Here is a 19,446-nt window from a genome sequence, read left to right on the forward strand (position 1 = left end):
ATCTATCCCATTTAGGATGATGGTAGTGCCACACAACACAATGGAGGGTATCCTCAATGTGAAGGCAGACCTTCGTCTCCACAAGGACTGTGAGGTGGTCACTCCTCCCCATACTGTTACGAACAGATGCATCTACGGCAGGCAGGTTGGTGAAGATGAAGTCAAGTATGTTTTTCCCTCTTGTTGGTTCCCTTATCATCCCTGCAAACCCAGTCTACCAACTATGTCCTTTAGGACTCGGTCAGCAGTGGTGCTACTGAGCCACTCTTGGTGATGGACGTTGAAGTCCCCCCACCCAGAATACATGGGTGAGAAGTATCAAGTGAATGCTTAGGAATTCACCGGAAGAAACCCGTTTAGAAATGTGCCAGTCCCAAGTGAGTGGTAACTCTTTGCTGGCTTATGTGTCTGTAAAGATATTGCTGGGGTAGAGGAATATGTGAATTTGAATTGTCGTCTTGTCGTATTGAGATCTTTCCAACGTTTTTGTCTGTTGCAGTATGGTTCATTTTTCTTGTTGAATAAATATTTTATTCTTTGTGTGAAAAGTTCATCAGATTCCTGTAAATTTGTTCAGTAACTTTCCTCCATGGTTTCTACAAAACTGAAGATCTATCAAGCCAAGGTTTCACTCTGGGATCTGATTTGTCCAGTATTAACATCAGCTGCGATCATAATAGGACAAGGGCAGCACATGCAAGGGAACACCATCTCCCCGAAGCCAGGCACTATCCTGACTTGGAACTATATCACTGTTCCTTCACCGTTGCTGGGTCAAAATCCTGGAACCCTCTTCCTAACAGCATTGTGGGTATACCTACAACAGGTGGATTGCAATGGTTCAAGAAGGTGGCTCACCACCACCTTCTCAAGGACAATTGGGGATGGGCAATAACTGTTGGCCTAGCCAGCAATGCCCTCATCCCGTGAACGAATAAATAAAAGTTGGGCAGTCCTTAGCTAATCACCAACTTCCAGGCAAATGACAGTGGGGTATTTTTTATTTGGAGGATCTCATGGGAGAGGGCGGTAGAATCTGGGGTGTGGGAGGCTGTGAATTTCCTTGTAGGGCCCCCAGGAGCATTTCATAAAGGGAAGTTTTAAACGTTCTAAAAATGCCTCTTTACCTTAAGATTGCATTGGGGTCCTATTTACATAATAGGACCTGAGTTGCATAAATTTATGATCCTCCTCCTTTAGGCAGGCACTTCAACCGCCTTTCTAAATCCTGCAGATGAACATTACAAATGTCAAAAATGGTCAGGATCTGAGCAGTTAAGTAACCAGCTTGTACTTAACTGCCCACCTGCCTGATTTCCACTGGAGTGACGGGGTTAAAATTGAGCTGCTGGGGGAAAAAAAGAGATGAATTGTTTTGGTTTTGTACAATGGTAGTGATTTATTTGACAATCTATTAGATTAAAAACAAACTAATTTTAGTTTGCAGTCAGCTTTATTGTGTGATATAGAAAGATATTTTACATCTGCCAATCCTTGTGAATGTTTTGCGCTATATAATGTATTATTGCCATGTGGCAATACATTTTGCTGTAGCCTGAAACAATGGTATATAGCTTTAATAATAGAAGGCATCGTTTATTGGCTGCACGGGAACAAATTCACAGTTGTTCTTTGACCTTCCTTTCAAAATAAATATTGCTACATTTTCATGGAATTGAAATTTTTTTGACATTAGAAGTTAAATTTGTAGTGGTGCATTTCTCTTTACATGATGCTACTAGCTTGTGTGTCAATCTTAAACTACACAACATTACATGATAAGAAATTGATTCCTACATTGATTCCTACAGCTGTGGTGTTCTATCCCTGCAAAGTTACTAGCAAATGGACCAGTTTAAATTTTACTTTAAAGTAAAGATTTGCAGCAATATAATTTTGAAAGGATACCTTTTTGAAACACTAGGTTCAGTGTTTCCTTGACAGATTAACTAGATACTCGAATCCCACTGTAAGCTTTATAACTTGATCTAGATTGCAGATTTTCAGAAATGCTGTGTTTCAGGGAAAAATACTAAATGCTTTGTAAATCTTTATTTTATAATCAGTACCTTCTTAAAAAAAGAATGTCTAGTTTTCAAACTAATGCACCAAAGTCAATAATATTATTTTAAGAGAAAGGAATCATTTAAAAGGAAGAGGGCTTCCTTGGAGCACACATCCTAAATTAATGCTTAGCATTATCATTTCACTCGGGTGATGGGATCTCCTGATATTTGCTTGAGATTTGGAGGCTTTATATGCCTACTGCACAACTGGTACCATAGTTCCTAAGGTATTTCCTGATTTTGTTGTGACCAGGCTGTGCAATTTGGGACTACATCAATCTTTGGCCTCCACAGCTCATAATATGGGGAGGCTTAGTGCTTTTATGCAGCAGTACTCTGAGCACTGAAAGTTGCATTATAAACCCTATAATGAATTAGCTCTCTTGAACTGAGGAGTCCAGATTTGATTTTCTGAATGAGTAAAACCTGGGAGTAGTATGTTAACTTATAGTAAGAAGGTGAGCTACTCCATTCTGCTGCCAGTGCTGTCCTATAGATGGGCAAATACTAAGGAGCGATTTTTTTTTTTGAGTCATAATTTTTAATGAAATTCTGTTTCACATTTGTAAGAACTCGTAATAGTAGAACATCAGGAATGTGAAAATGGATTGCACCAATAATAGTTACAATTCACTTCAGTATCTACATAATTTTGAAATTGGGTGGAATTTTATGGAATCAGGATTGATATAGCTCTTCCTACTAAGATTACCATTTAGTGTGTTCTGTTTTTTAAAAGCAGAAAATAACACAAGTCAATTTTTCATTAGAATGTCACTTGTTGGCAAGACCAAAGCCATTGCCTTCGGTCCCTACCATAAACTCCATTCCCTTGTCACTGAATTCCCTCGTCACTAACCGAGCCTGAACCAGATCATTTGCATTCTCCCAATCTCTCTCTTCCTCCAGCCCCTGCCTTCCAAGTGTCAACACTCCTCCAATTCTGACCTCATGCACATTCCTGATTTTAATCGCTCTACCATTGATGGTTGTGCTTTCAGCTATCTGGGCTCTAGACTCTGGAGTTCCCTCCCTCACCCTCCCCGCCTCTCTACCACTCTTTTAAGCCATAACTTAAAATTTGTCTCTCTGACCAAACTGTTGGTCACATGCCCTAATATCATGTGGCTCAGTATAAAATTTTGTTTGATAATGTTCCTGTGAAGCACTGTGAGATTTTTTACTATGGCAAGGGGGGCTCTGTAAATGCAAGTTTTTGTTGTTTGGTTCATGAACCATTCCTGCTCTATAGTGTGGGCTGGTGACTGTTCCTCAGATTTCTGCCCAACCCCTCTTCAGTAGATAAATACTGGCCTTTGCTCATGAATGTGATTAGAGGTAACTACATAGAAAATATCAGCAGTTTCTCAACCTCCTGTAACTCCATAGCAAATTATACAGGAAACTTAATGTGTACTGTACCACCCTTCTAATTGGTCTTTTAGGTAGCTATCAAAGAATTGTGCTTGATGTCTGCATACTATTAATCTTTGAGATAAATTTGTAGACGCAGGCGAAACAGTGTTTACAAATTGTATAAATTTTGCTAATCCAACATAAGAACAAGAATATGGCATTCACCCTCTTGCTTGCTTTCCTCATTCAGTGAGATCACGGTTAATCAGTATCCCAACTTCACCCACACGCCTTGGTTCTATGAATTTTTATATGCTTGACTAGCAAAAATGTATTGATTTCAGATGTAGTATAACTTCTGCCTGCCTAAAATGTAATCTACAGTTCTAACATTTAATGTTGAGTATATTCATTGGTGACATGCATTTTGCTTGAGTTGTGTGATGTGAGGGAACTGCAGAACAGCTAGTTGTTACATTAGTTAATATGTAGTTTTACTGCATATGATTTAGAGGCATGAGGCAAACATTTTTTTTAAATCCCTGAAATTGGAACTGATTAATTATGCAGTTATACAGAAAAGCCATAAGTGGGCAGAAATAAGCTTGACATGTTATTACTGACGCAAATAACTGCTTATCCTGCACTGCAAGTGTATTTGGCAGTCTTGATCAATCAATGCATATGAGAGAATGCAAGTGATAAGTGTACTATATTTTGGAGCTGTTAGACAAATGGATCAAATTTAGCACGCTTGCATTAGTCTGTCTCTGGTGATTTTATTAGCTGTGAGCAAAATTTAGACTCCAACTGTACGGAAGCAGGAGTTAGAAATATTTATTTAATTCATGAAGTGACCAATTAGTTTACTTTTTAGCAAATTGAACTAAAAGCATTTTTTAAATTCGTTGAGCATCTTATATCGTCACTTCATACAATGAATTAATTTTGAAGGTGGTAACTGATATGTTGGCAAACATCTAATTAATAAATAAAAGCTTGACCAACTTAGAAAACACCTTTAATATAATAAAACATTTCAAGACTCTTCACAGGAACATTATAAAACAAAACATAGCACTGAGTCATATAAGCAGATATTAGGTCAGATGAGCAAAAGCTTGGGGCCAAAGCAGCTGAAAGCACAGCCACCAATGTTTGAGTGTTTAAAATCAGAGATGCTCAAGGGTAGGAATTAGATGAACACAAAAATCTTGGTGAGCTGTGAGGCTTGAGAAGATTAGAAATGGGGAGGTCATGGAGGGATTGAAAACAGTGAGGATTTTAAAATCGAGATTATGCTTGACTGAGAGCCAATTAAGTCAGCGAGCACAGGGGTGATAGATGAACAGGACTTGGTGAGTTAAGACACAGACAGCAGAGCTTTTGATGACCTTAGTGCAATTTGGGAGGCTGTCCAGGAGTGTTTGGAATAGTCAAACCTAATGGTCGTCACATTTTGCTACAACAAATGTTCCTCATTTAACTGGTAAATGCAAACAGTACTCCATATACAATGGTGTGAATAATAATTGAGCTGTATATGTCAAAATGATGACATTGGTTAAAAACAGGATGGACCACACATGAAATTTTCACCTCCCACCCCAGAGTAAACATCACCTGGAACATACGAAATAGAAGCAGAAGAAGGCCATTCAATAAGATCATGACTGATCTGTTTGTGTTTCTAATTCTACATTCCCATCTACCCCGATGAGCTTTGATTTCCTTGCCTATTAAGAATCTATCTACCTCTGCCTTAAAAATATTCAGTGACCCTGCTTCCACTGCGTTCTGAGGCATAGTGTTCCAAAGTCGCCCAACCGTTTGAGAGAAAACATTTCTCCTCATCTGTGTCCTAAAAGGCTGACCACTAATTTTAAAACAGTGCCCCCTAGTCCTGGACTCACTCATAAAAGGAACCATCCTTTCCACGTCCACATTGTCAATACCATTCAGGATCTTATATACTCCAATCAAGTCACTCTTCACTCGTCTAAACTCCAGTGGAAACTCTAGTCTGTCTAACCTTTCCTCCAAAACTGCACACAGATGCGATCTCACCAATGCCCTGTGTAACTGAAGCATAACATCCTTACTTTTATGTTCAATTCCTTTGGTAATAAAGGATAGAATTCCATTAGCCACCTTAATTACTTGCTGTACTTGCATATTAACTTTTTGTGACTGATGCACTAGGACACCTAGATCCCTCTGCACCTTGGAATTCTGCAGCCGATCTCCGTTTATGTAATACTCTGCTTTTTTATTCTTCCTCCCAAAGTGAACAACTTCACATTCTCCCACATTATACTTCACCTGCCATATTTTTGCCCACCCACTCAACCTACCTATACCTGTCTGCAACCTCCTTATGTCCTCTTCACAACCTACTTTCCTACCTATCTTTGTGTCATCTGCAAATTTAGCTATCATGCTGCCACTGCCCCCTCCCTCCAAATCTAAGTAATTGATATAAATTGTATAAAGTTGAGGCCCCAGCACAGACCCCTGTGGGACTCCACTTGTCACATCCTGCCAATCAGAAAAAGACCCATTTGTGCATACTGTTTTCTGCCAGCCAGCCAATCTTCTGTCCATGCTAATATGTTACCCCCTACACCATGAGCTTTTATTTTCTGCAATAAACTTTGATGTGGCACCTTATCAAATGCCTTCTGGAAATCCAAGTACACGTCTACAGGCTCCCATTTATCCACATCACATGTTACTCCTTCAAAGAACTCCTTTAAATTGGTTAAACATTTCCCTTTCATAAAACCATGCTGACTCTTCCCCATTACCTTGAATTTCTCTAAGTGCCCAGCTTACAACCTCCTTAATGATTGACTCCAGCACTTTCCCCATGACAGATGTCAAGCTATCTCACCTATAGTTTCCTGTTTTATGCCTCCCTCCTTGAATGAACCATAGAAAAGTTACGGTGCAGAAAGAGGCCATTTAGCTCATCATACCTGCATCGGCCAAAAAGAAAAAATGAAACTAGCCACTTATTTTAATCCTGCCTTCCAGCACCTGGTCCATAGCCTTGTAGGTTACAGCACTTCAGATGCAGATCCAGGTACCTTTCAAATGAGTTGAACTTTTCAGCCTCAACCACCAATTTAGGCAGTGAATTCCAGATGCCTACCACCCTTCAGTTGAAAAAGCTTTTCCTCATGACCCCTCTAATCCTTCTACCAATCACCTTAAATCTATACCCCCTGGTAATTGAGCTCTCAGCTAGGGAAAACAAGTCTTTTCTGTCTACCTTATCTAGGCCCCCTCATAATTTTGTACACCTCAATTAGGTCACCCCTTAGCCTCCTCTGTTCTAAGGAAAACAACCCTAGCCTATCCAACCTTTACTCATAGTTGCAATTTTCAAGCCCTGGCAACATTCTTATAAATCTCCTCTGTACTCTCTTCAAAGCAATAATGTCCTTCCTGTAATGTGGCGACCAGAACTGTACACAAAATTCCAGCTGTGGCCTAACCAGCGTTTTATACAGTTCCATCATTACATCCCTGCTTCTGTATTCAATACCTTGCCCAATAAAGGAAAGCATTCCATATGCCTTTTTTAACCACCTTGTCCACCTGTCCAGCCACCTTCAGGGACTTGTGGACATGCACTCCAAGGTCTCTCAATTCCTCAACCCCTCTTAATAACTCCCCATTTATTGAGTATTCCCTTGCTTTGTTTGCCCTCCCTAAGTACATTACGTCACATTTTTCCAGATTGAATTCCATTTGCCACTTTTCCATCCACTCAGCCAAACCATTGATATAATTCTGGAGTTGACAGCTATCCCCTTCACTATCAATTACATAGCCAATTTTTGTGTCACCTGCAAATTTCCCAATAATGCCTCCCACATTTAAGTCTAAATCATTATATGCAACAAACAACAAAGGCCCAACACTGAGCTCTGTGGAACGCCACTGGAATCCATTTTCCATTCGCAAAAACATCCATCGACCATTACCCTTTGGTTCCTGTCACTGAGCCAATTTTGGCTGCAACCTGCCACTTCAACCGTATCCCATGGGATCTCACTTCTCTGACTAGTCTGCCATGGAACTTGTCAACTGCCTTAATGAAATTCATGTAGACAACATCCACTACACGACCCTCATCAATCCTCCTTGCTACCTCCTCAAAAAGTTCTATTAAGTTAGTAAGACACAATCTTCCCCTAACAAAACCACGTTGACTATCCCTGATCAATCCATGCCTTCGTAAGTGACAGTTTATCCTGTGTCTCAGAATTGTTTCCAGTAATTTTCCTACCACTGAAGTCGGACTTTCTGGCCTATCCCTCGCACCCTTTTTAAATAATGGTACAACGTTCGCAGGCCTCCAATCCTCTGGGACCTTGCCTGTATCTAGTGAGGACTGGAAAATGATTCGCAGAGCAGAATAAAGGGGTTATATTTGCTAATTTCCAGCCTGATGGAACCTTTCCAGAATCTAGTAACTTTTAGAAAATTAACACCAATGCATCTACTACCTTATTAGCCACCTCTTTTAAGACCCTAGGATGAAGTGCATCAGGACCTGGAGATTTGTTAGCCCGCAGCTCATCAGTTTGCTCAGTACTGCTTCCCTAGTGATTGTAATTTCATCAAGTTTCCCTCTCCCTCTCACCTCTTGATTTCTATCTATTAATGGGATTTTTTTGTATCCTCTATAGTGAAGGCAAGCAAAATATTTGTTCATTTCATCCAACGTTTTCTTATCTACTATTAACTCCCCATTGTCACTCTAGGGGACCAACACTCACTTTACTTCCTCTTTTCCTTTTTAGGTACTTTAAACTCCTGCTGTTTTTACATTTCTAGCTAGCCTCCTCTCACACTCTAATTTCTTTCTCCTGATTAACCTTTTAGTCATTCTCTGCCATTCTTTATATTCTGACCAATCATCTGACCTGCCATTCATCTTTGCGCAGTGATATGCTTTTTCCTTATGTTTGATGCTTTCCTTAACTATTCTAGTTAGCCACAGATGGTGGGTCCTCCCCTTAGAATTTTTCTTTATAGTAGGAATATACATACCCTGAGTATTCTGAAATATCCCCTTAAATATCTGCCACTGCTTCTCTATTGATCTATCCCCTAGCCTAGTATCCCAGTTCACGTCAGCTAGCTCAGCTTTCCTGCCCACATAGTTGTCCTTTTTTAAGTTTAAAATACTAGTCTTAAACCCACTGTTCTCCTTTTCAAACTGGATATAAAGTTCATTCATATTGTGGTAGCTGCTACACAGGGCTAACTTTACTCTGAGGTCATTAATTAATCCTGTCACATTACACAATACCAAGTTTAATATAACCTGCTCTCTGGTTGGTTCCAGAATGTGCTGCTCTAAGAGACTATTTTGAAGCATTCTATGAACTCCACATCCAGGCTACTACTGCCAATTTGATTTTTCCATTTTATATGTATATTAAACTCACCCATGGTTATCGCTGACCCTTTATCACAAGCACCCAATATTTCTTCTTGTATACTTTGTCCTACATTGTGGTTACTGTTAGGGGGCCTGTAGTCCACTCCCACTAATGACTACTTTCCCCTACTATTCCTCATCTCCACCCAAACCAATTCTACATCCTGATCTTCTCAACCAAGATCATCTCTACTTATTGCATCAATGCCATCCTTGATCAACAGTGCTACCCCTCCACATTTACCTAGCTTCCTCCTCTTCTTGAATGTTATATACCCCTCAATATTCAGGACCCAATCCTTGTCATCCTGCAGCCACGTCTCCATAATGGCTATCAGATCATATTTATTTACTTCAATGTGTGCTATCAATTCATTTACTTTGTTATGAATGCTACATTCATTTAGATACAGAGCCTTTAGTTTTTTTGTCTTTGTAACATCTAGTCTTGGCTATTGGTGTATTCTTAGGCTTTATCCCTGTCCAATCCTGCTATTTGATGATCCTCATTTCCCATATTAGTATTATGGTCTCCTCCCTTGAATCTACCCTTTGATTTGCTGCATCTACCAAAGCTTGACAACTCACCGCCTTGTTTAGTTGAAAGCTCTCTCTACTTCCCTAGTTATGCGATTTGCAAGAACTCTTGTCCCAGCACAGTTCAAGTGTAGACTGCCCCAACGGTACAGCCCCACTTTCCCCAGTATTGGTGCCAGTGCCCCATGAACCAAAACCCACTTCTCCCAGTGTTCAAGCCATGCATTCATCTCTAATCTTATTCTGCCTATGTCGTTGGTACCTACATGGACCACAACGGCTGGATCCTTCCCCTCCCACTGCAAGTTCCTCTCCAGCCCTGAGCAGATGCCCTGAATTCTGGCACTGGACAAGCAACACAGCCTACTGGACTCTCACTTGTTGCTGCAGAGAACACTGTCAATTGCCCTCACTATACTGTCCTCAACCGCCACTATATTCCTGTTTGCTCACCCTGCTTGAATGGCTTCCTGTATCATGGTGCCATTGCCAGTCTGCTCATCCACCTGACAGACCTCTCTTTCATCCCTCCAGGTTGTAAGCACCTAAAACCTGTTTGACAATTGCAGTCTGAGGCTCCTCCACAACTTTGTTTGGCCCCTTTACCTGCCTTGCTCGTGGTCATGTCCTCTTGTCCTTGACCACTGACCAAAACAGATGACCCTATTCTAAAAGGCATGACCGTCTTCTGGAACTAAGTGTCCAGGTATTTCTCCTCCATCCTTATGTTGGTGCAATGTCTGTAGTTCGGCTTCCAGATCAATAATCCTGAATGGAATTCCTCTATCTGCTTACACTTTCTGCAGACGTGTTTATCCTGGATCATCTTGGCACCAAAAGCACCCAAATTCCACAGCTGCAACATAACACCTGTTCTGCCATTGTTACTTGTATTGTTTAGTTAACTTAATTGCTCTCTTAATTAATCTGGAATAATTCCTATGTATACCACACCTCTTTTTCCATGCACCAAATTCCCATATGAACCTAATTCGCTACTCACTCAGTCTCTGTCTGACTCCGGTGTAGTCGCCTGTCTCCTCGTGCGCCACTTGATGAAACTAGCAGGCACCAGATGGAGACCCAGTGCATGCTCTCTTCTTACTGGTAGCCTTGCTCTTGTGTGCTGTTCAGAACATTGCCCCCATGTGGTCAGAGAACAGCCACACAAAACACTTGGATATTGTCCTCAACACATGTAGATAATCATGGTGCACAAATCAATACCTGTACAATAGCTCTCAGTCCTATCTGATATCCCACCTCCTCATGTGTGCCAGAAGGCAATTAAACTGAAAGAGTTTGACTGCGTTGAAAGCAACCAGAACTGCCAATCCATGAAAACTCTCAGAACCTACTCAATATGCAATTCAAACCCTGCAAACCTTTCTGGAACTCTGCGAATGCTTTGAGTAATACAGGTTTTGACAAAATGGTACAACCTCTGGGCTGACACTAATAAAGCCAACAAAGATATGATGAGTGATCCAATAGTAGAGCCTCCAGTGTTTGACCTCCCTCAAACAGTGGTCTACACTTGACATGATCTGCACTCTCCATGCAAGGGCATCACACCTCCTCCACAAATAAAATTTCAAGGGCAGCCCACATTGTGAATAAATGTGGCCAATGAAGATTTGGTGGACCCCCCCCCCCCCCCCATCTACTCAAAACACACACTACTGCGACTTGGCTGTCCATCTTGGGCTTAGGCTTGTAAAGCTGAAGGATGTCATATGCAAGAAGAAGTCATCTAGAGGTAACAAAGGCACGAGTAAGAGCTGAAACAGGAGGGAAGTCAGTGATGTTGCACATCAGTAGGTGGCCTTAATGATGGCGCAGATATATGGTCAAATATGACAAGATTGTGAACAGACTGGTTTGGTCCCAGATTGTTGCCTAGGAGAAGGATGGATATGGTAGCTTGGGAACAGAATTTTGAGCAGGGATTGAAGACAATGAATTCAGTCCTCCAAATATTTTGGAGAAAATTTATGCTAATCCAGTACTGGATGTCAGATAAGTAGTCTGATAATTTAGCAACAGTGGGGGAGATGAGAGAGGTGGCAGTGAGGTAAAACTCATTGCATGCGTTAAACTATTTTTTATATTCTATTTGTCAAGCAAAGAATGTTGTGTAGAACACCCTGGTGTTGTTTAAAGTTCCTGTATCATTATTCAAAGCCCACTTGATCAAGTAGAAAGTACATTGGTTTCATAGTCCTATCTGAAGGACACCACTGGTGCAATATCACCTCAATACTGTACTTTCATGTCACTTTACCTTATGCATTGAAGCTCTATTGTGGACTTCATCCCATCACTTTCTTATCCACGTAGAAGAGCATTATCAATTGAGCCAAACTGTAACATTAACATTGACACTGGAACTGTTAGGCTTATCTCTTTAAATTATTTGTGGTTACACAGGATGCAAGTGCTAATTTCAGTTTCTAGCTGTGTTTGTACTCAAACCTATTTTTGTCACTATTGCTGGAATATCTGCCTGATTCATGTCTGAGAGGCAGCCAGCTAGAAGCAGTGGAAGTTGAGTGATATTTTTCATTGGAAAATAATTCCTACTTGTCACTTATTTTCTCTTGAATATGAAATAGGACACGCTATTGGTATGGTGATTGGAATGTGGACTTTTCAGCAAAAAATGTTTGAAGCAAAACTACCTTGTTGTATGTATCTTTTACATGTATTTTCAAACAACCTGCCGTTGATCAAAAATTGTTGTTGAAGTATATAGTACCTATCTTTTTTTCCATCTTTCTATCTTTCCAGAATATGTTGACAACACCCGTGGCAAGACAGATCTTGCATATAGAACTTAAGCTCCTCTGGAGCAATGGGCCCAGGTTTTCTGTGAGCTCCTTCTAAGGAGTCTTTGGCTCCTTTTCAGCAGTGATTATGAGCTGCATTTTACCTTAAGGTTTAGGTCAAGTTGTGGGGTGGTGCGGTTAAAGATTGAACAATCAGTTTCCTGATCAAAAGCTGTCTCCAGATGACGCCATTTCTAGCTTTAACTGATGCTGGAAGTTAAACAGGCAGCCAACCTGCTCCAAAGAGATGGGTTGGAACTTCAAAGATATAATGAAGTTGCGAGCCTCATTACCATTCAGATTTTCAACTTTGGGAATTGTTGTCAATTGGGTTTCTCAAGAATTGGGAGCTTCGTTGAGGCAAAGACTTCGGTGGATTTATGAGTAAGTGCCTTCACACTTATCTCCTGGATCCAGTTGTCTACCTGAGAAGCCTACATGATGAAGACCCAAGACATTCTCCCTGAGCCGTCCGATCTGACCATGTTTCGACCCTCCCCAACCCCCGATTTTATGTCTTCCCCCACTCCCTCTGGCAAGTGATCTCCCCCACCATGAGGTCTCTGACTGTCCTGTGTGTAGACCCTAATGCTGCTGCAACCTTCACTGGTCAGCTCCCTACCTGACTGGGGTGCCAAGCCTGTCAGTGAGGCTGGCCTCCAAGAGGAGAAGCCATCTGTGACGTCACTGACGCACGGAGTTAAAACTCTACAGCATGTGTGAGTTTCCCACGACTCACTGACCTGCCTGCTCCCTGCAGATAAGGTAATAGCCTCCCCCCCATATCTCAAAAAGTACTTCATTGACTATAAAGCACTTTGTAATATCCTGAGGTTGTGAAAAGTGCGATAGAAATGCAAGTTCTTTCTTTGCTTTCAACCAAGAAATTTATTGTATGTATACTTAAATGAATTTTAGTTAGTGACTTCAATTCGGAGGCCAAAGCTGAAATACTCCTTTTACAAATGTGTATTTTGAGTACAACACCAGATTGTGCTTACACATCCATCACAATGAGCTCCATCACAAAGCAAGATTCTACTGCCTTTTCCCCTATTATCTCCTTCCCTCAAAAAAAAATCTATGTTGTGAAAATCGTTACTTTAAGCTATTAAGGATTTAATCCGTCATGTAAGTTGACATTTCTTATATAGGCTTCAGCTGTTGTTTCGTCGGGTCATTGCACTTTATATCTTGCTGTACCCATGGTATTTAACATTTTCACAGTGCACTTTGACTCAGTCTCAAAGTATGTTTCAATTCTGCAGATCCCGTTGGGTCAACTGAATTGGCAGGCAGGGAGTTGAACAGAAGTGCTGCCTTTGGTACTTGCATCTTTACTTCCCAGATTAAATTCTTTTGAGTTTAGTGCTCACAATGCACGGAATTGGAGCATGAATATCATTAAATCCCTGCAAAATTAGACAAGAGCAGGCATAGCAACAATCTCCAAAAAAAATGCTAAACTGGATGTGTGTGCAAATTGTGATGTATGTGCTGGTTACTAACAGTGTATATGTAAAACAGTATTTTGCTATTCAAAAGTTAATTAGACTAAGTGCTTTGTTTTAAGTTTTCAGTCAACAGCCCAAAACTTCAAGAATGATCAACTCCTCATTCTAATTTAGCTAAATCTCTTTGAACTGAGTGAATTTCCTTACAATGTGAGGTTTTGTAGTTTGAAACCATTTGAAATGCTGTTTGTCCAGAGTTTTGCAAGAGTTTTGTATTTATAAATACTCAGAAACTGGTAAGAATAATTTAGAATAAAAGCAGAAAATGCTGGAAATCCTTAGCAGGTTAGGCCACATGTAGAGAGAAACAGCTAACCTTTCAGGTCGATGACCCTTAATTTCAAATCAAAACTCAGAGATGCTTTACTGAAATAAAAACAAAGAGCTGGAAAAATTCAGCAAGTCTGGCACCACCTGTGATGCTTTTACTAATATGCACTGTGATCTGTGTAAAAGTTTGGATTGTGTATTTTAAACTATTGTAATCCGATCGGTCATCACCAGATGACATTGTTTACTGGTTTACAGTCAGTAAAGTCTTAAACTACTGGTGAATAATGTTGCAACTATGTGTACACCTTCTCAGTTGCAGTGAATGGTTTTTTTGTTATCTGTAATGTTATCTTTCAAAAATATTAGGGAATTTACTGCCACATGAAGTTTATATACTTCCTTTGATCACGATTGACAGCCAGCTTATCTTAAAGAAAGTTAAAGCTGTATTTGTTTTTAATATTTATTCTTAGTTGGTTCAGCAATTCTAATTAAACTTGAGGTTTATCCATACTATTGAACGCCATAAACTTCAGCTTCCATATTCTCTGCAAGATATTTGATACCTAAAATATGATTGGGCAGATTTTCTTGTTCCTACAGCAGTTGGATCACCAATATACAGCATAGACATGAATTTGGACATGGACTGTGCAAACATGGACAGAAAATCAGGTGAAAGGCCAGATAGTGTGCTTCCCTCCACTCAAATTTCCTGTTTGTTCTGTTTACGAGCAAGGGATTCTGTCAACAGAAATCATAAAGGGAGACCTGCAAGAGTTTATTGGGAAACCAAATTTAAGTCAATGCATATTTCTATTGGCGCTGTATTGTACTTTTCCAATTTCTTTGCCGTTGTAAATTAACTGGAAGTACTTTTGATTAGTTCCTTTATCTTGCATGAAACTGGATTAACATCTTGATATTTTCCAATTTTTGAACGAAGACGTGATAATTCTACCCAAGTTACTAGGTGTATTATAACCATAATCGACTTAAAATGGTCGGCTTGGGCTAAGCTGCTTTCTACTTTTCCAGAAGTCGAAAGTTTCAAATTGTAAAAGGAATGGTGGATTCATGGAAACTGTCATCTGTCATTTTGAGTGAGAAAACACTGTTTCATAGGCCTGAATAATCACAACATAAGCATCTTTTCAGGAAATTAAGCTTATTTGACAATTGAATATTTGTTCATTGCTAATTAGATGTTTTGTAAGACTGGTTGGAAATAAAATGCTCATAACCATGTGATATGGTCCATAAAATTAGTTCAGACAAAGCTTCAAAGTGAATGGAAAAACCTCACATGGACTTCACTGTAATGAAGGTGAAGACATACAGAATTTAATTAGTTGACTCTTTTTAAAAATTGGTCGTCCTTTATTGAACTATCGGGAGTTGGTTAAAGCAGGGATAGATTATTATGTCTATAATGCAATGCGTTAACAAAGGTCATGCTCAAGGTAGTCCAGATTTCAACCTTCATGTTGATAATTAGAAATATGACATCAAGGGTTTTCTGTCCCTTGCAGCTATCTTTTGTCCTGGTTCTGTTCATAATTTTTCACAGTACTGATTTAAACTGAAGGATGTCAACAGTAGTTTGGTGCACAGTATTATATGATTCTCTATGCTGCTAGAGTAAGGTGGTTGGGTGTCATTCGAGTGTTAACTCATATCAACTTGATTTTTGTATTGACCTTACTCTCTCTGTTTTGGCCCATATTCCTTAGTAAAAAGTATTTAAAATTGCTGGTCAATGTGAATTTGTGTGTTGAATTAAAGCCTTAGATTTCTTTGTTGCTGTATCATTAGTAAATAATGCAAAGTTGTTTTCAAATTTGAAGGAGTTTCTATTTTATTTCTTTTAAATTTCTGACTAACATCTTGGGTTTAAGTTAATAAATGGTAAAATTGAGTGCCAAAACTATATTGAGGTCATCCAAATTTCTATTTGTGTATATTTTTAAAGACATATCGCCATTTCTCCCATGAAAGTATATTGTAGTGATTGTAAGCAAATTATTTTTTCTTATTTTCTGCTATCCTTTGCTTCCATCATTCTCTTTTGGTGAGGTATTGAATTTAAGTTTTTACTTGGAGATGGTTATTATTAAGCATGGTTACTTTGATATCTCACCAATGACAATCAATCTGTTATGAACTCGAACACTAAATGCCAGTGTCAGTAAACCACAGGGACGGTTATAGTCAAGTCCAGTTCTGTCAGGAGGGGCAATTCATGGCTCTTCTAACTTGAGGTGGTCTTTTCTGAAGACTAGAAGCAAGTGTATGACAAGAATATGTGCAACAATGTGACTTTTTAGAAGTTTCCTTGGACTAAAGACCAAGGGAAATCTGGGATTAACCCCTTTTATTTGTCTGGGAGTGGGGAGTTTGATTGAAGTGGACAACTTTTGAGTTTCTTTCTTTGTTTTGCTGACCAGGAGATTATAAATGGTAGTCTAATGCTGCTGTCTGTGACCGGTAGACGACTTAAGCATTAGAGAACTCTGCTGCTAACAGCAACACCCATAAGTATACATTTGTAGCTAAAGCAACCCAAGGAATATCAGCTTTGCTGTATATTGGTCTCCTAGACTGCATTAATTTAAAAATCATCTTTTGTATTTGTTTAAATGGATAAATGCTCTAACACTGGTGCAGCAAAGAGGAGTGCAACCTAGAGAAGTTTACGTTTTGTTCTTGAACAACAATGTAGTTCTCTTTTGAATGAGTTTGTGGACTCTTTCAACAGCGGTTTGGGGCAGAGAATTTTAAGTTCTAACTACATCTGTAAAGTTTTTTTCTAAGCTTCCCTTGATTTTTTTTGTGAACATCATAAACTTGTAACCTTGTGTGTCCCTGGAAACATTTATTGTTATTTATCTTATAACCCTACTTGACTTTGAAGACATCTTTCAGGTTACCAGCAATAAAATGTTAGTGGAGCTTTTATTTGCAAGCCAGATGATGGAAAAAAATCATAATTTTCTTGTGTCATATGGTACTAAACAGCATATAAAATTTGAAATATTTTAATATATGCACCCGCTCTTTGCTAGGTTCACCTGACGTATTTACAATTTGGGATGTCAAGTCAGGCAAGCCTCTATTTCTTTGAGACCCGACTTTGCTAAAAATAGCGTACGGAGAGGGATGATTGTACGCTGAGTGTCATTGCATTTCAGTTAGTGTCTCTCTAGAAATGTGTGTACTTTTGAACCTTGCTTGTATAAATATGTCTACCTGAGTGGACTCTAAATGCAAAGACTTTCCTTTCAGAATCACCTGACAGTGATGTTGCCATGGATATAGGATCATCTGAACAACAGGATGCAGAAACTGTATATGACTGTGTAATTTGTGGACAAAGTGGCCCATCAACGGAGGAGAGACCGACTGGATTAGTGGTTCTGTTGCAGGCTTCATCAGGTAGCCAATTTCACAAGTTGTACATTTTATTTTGCACTTCTTGATCAATGAACTAAGGTTGAAGATAATTTTATAGAAGTATGGCATTTCTTATTGCTGTACTTTCAAGGGATAAATTGCTGTTATATTGAACTTGTTAAACCAGAATGACACATGATTCCAAAAGAAAATCTAGCTGTGTTGCACAGAATGCCTTCTTCCCTGAAGCTGATTTCTGTTTAATACTCTCAAGGCATTGACTCTGAAGGTCAAAGAACTGTGATAATGATTCTGAGTGGTATGCCAAATCTAATTTCTGTAGACCTGAAAGGTTTTTCATAAAGGATATTTAATCAGGATTTCTCAATATTAATAACATCTTAAACAATGCCCATGCCTACAACCTCATTAACCATTCTAATATTGAAAACTAATGCTAAAATTATATTGCCCAGGTATTTTCTCTCCCACCTAGGAAAAGTGGCCTCCATTCATTGCTCTTGCCTGTTTACTTTTACTTCTAAAGGCTTGGTAATGCTGGCCTCTGCTATAGAAAGTGGAGAGCCAGTTGCTTTATTAATGGAAATATGGGTGTGAAAGAGCTGGTTCCCTGTGGTTAATTAACTGAAAACAGCTTCCTTAACCTAATGGCAATTCGTTGACCCATATTTTTGAGGGGTATATATATTATGGAGTGCAGCTATCAGAGAAACCAAGTCAGTGTCCATCATCCATATTCCTATTATATGGACTGTACATCTACAGTATGAAAACCGCTTATAGATAACCATAGATCACTTTATTTATCAAGTTCCAAAATTGATAAAGATAAGCTCCTGGAAAACTGAAGCAGAATTGTTGGAGAATTATTTTTAGATATATCATTGAATGGTTTCTGCTAAAATCATTTGTTTTATTGTTTATTTTCTAAAATTTTGTTTGTTAGTAGTAGCTGATAAAGCCTGTTTCTACTGCAACTTCACGATACCCTCAGTATTCTCATTCCATCCAGCATGTTCACTGCAAGGAAAGAGAAATTATAAGATTGTGCAGGGATTCAGTTCCTTGGGGGCAACTATGAAGAATTGATCATTTTTTCCTAAATATTATATACTGCAAATCACAAGCAAAATAGTTTTTCCTCCAAATATGTATGCAGTTGTTTTTTATCTTGTTGCCATATCTGGTTTTAATGTGCTTTTAACAAAATTAATGTTGCTGTTGCTAATTTCTTATCCTTGATATTTTGTAAGTTGCAGGTAAGATAGAAAGGATTGAATTGTAATGTGCTTGTTACTGTATTTCTGACATTTATACATGCCAGTACTGATCTGTTAATTTATTGCAGTTCTTGGGCACCGTCGTAGAAGCACTGAACCAAAGAAATTGCCAACCAGTGATGAAGAGCAGATTTACCCTGAGGATACCTGTGGAACTGTGCATGATGTTAGGATCACAGATTTGCAGCAATACTTTAAAGATGTAAGTGTCATATTTGTTGGACTGAAAAAAAATCAGGTTTTCCATCTTGTAATTTGACTCTGAACACAAAATGATAGTTGCATTCAATTGGAATTACTGTGTAAAGTCCATAATATGATCGAAATTGGGTCCAGTATGAAGTATGGGTCTTTTCTCATCCTCTCCCAAGCCCTCATTGGGAAGGGGGGAAATATTAGGTGAATGAGCCTTCTCTTGACACATGTCATTGTTGGTTGTGCACTATGGTATTGACATAGGCCTGACAACAAGATATTAACACATTCTCTCCTCTCTGAATCCCAGACTTACTCTGACATGTGGTATGAGAAGGTAAGTAGGGACTGTTTGTTGTCTTGGGTTAGCAAAACATTTTTTCACTTTTGGGACACAGGTGATTGGATGAAAACCTCTCTTTTGCTGTAATGTTCCAGCTGTGGCAAGTTAAAAAGGCATTAGTTCAGTTTACGTGGACTCAAGTTAATTCCAAAACATTTTCTACAATTTACTGCCAGTTAGGC

At 39.2% G+C, this 19,446-nt stretch overlaps 1 protein-coding gene across 4 annotated transcripts in view; it reads left to right on the forward strand.

The window, feature by feature from the left end:
- The window catches only part of ubr3 (ubiquitin protein ligase E3 component n-recognin 3), a 353,894-nt gene that overhangs the window by 177,518 nt on the left and 156,930 nt on the right, over positions 1-19,446 (forward strand). For all 4 annotated transcript variants that reach the window (XM_078552128.1, XM_078552129.1, XM_078552130.1 and 1 more), the window contains 2 exons: positions 17,318-17,467; positions 18,795-18,928. In XM_078552128.1, the coding sequence (XP_078408254.1) occupies positions 17,318-17,467; positions 18,795-18,928 (284 nt within the window). The remainder of the gene's footprint in view (positions 1-17,317; positions 17,468-18,794; positions 18,929-19,446) is intronic.

Source organism: Cetorhinus maximus, chromosome 11, assembly GCF_964194155.1.
Source record: "Cetorhinus maximus chromosome 11, sCetMax3.hap1.1, whole genome shotgun sequence".
Lineage (NCBI taxonomy): Eukaryota > Metazoa > Chordata > Chondrichthyes > Lamniformes > Cetorhinidae > Cetorhinus > Cetorhinus maximus.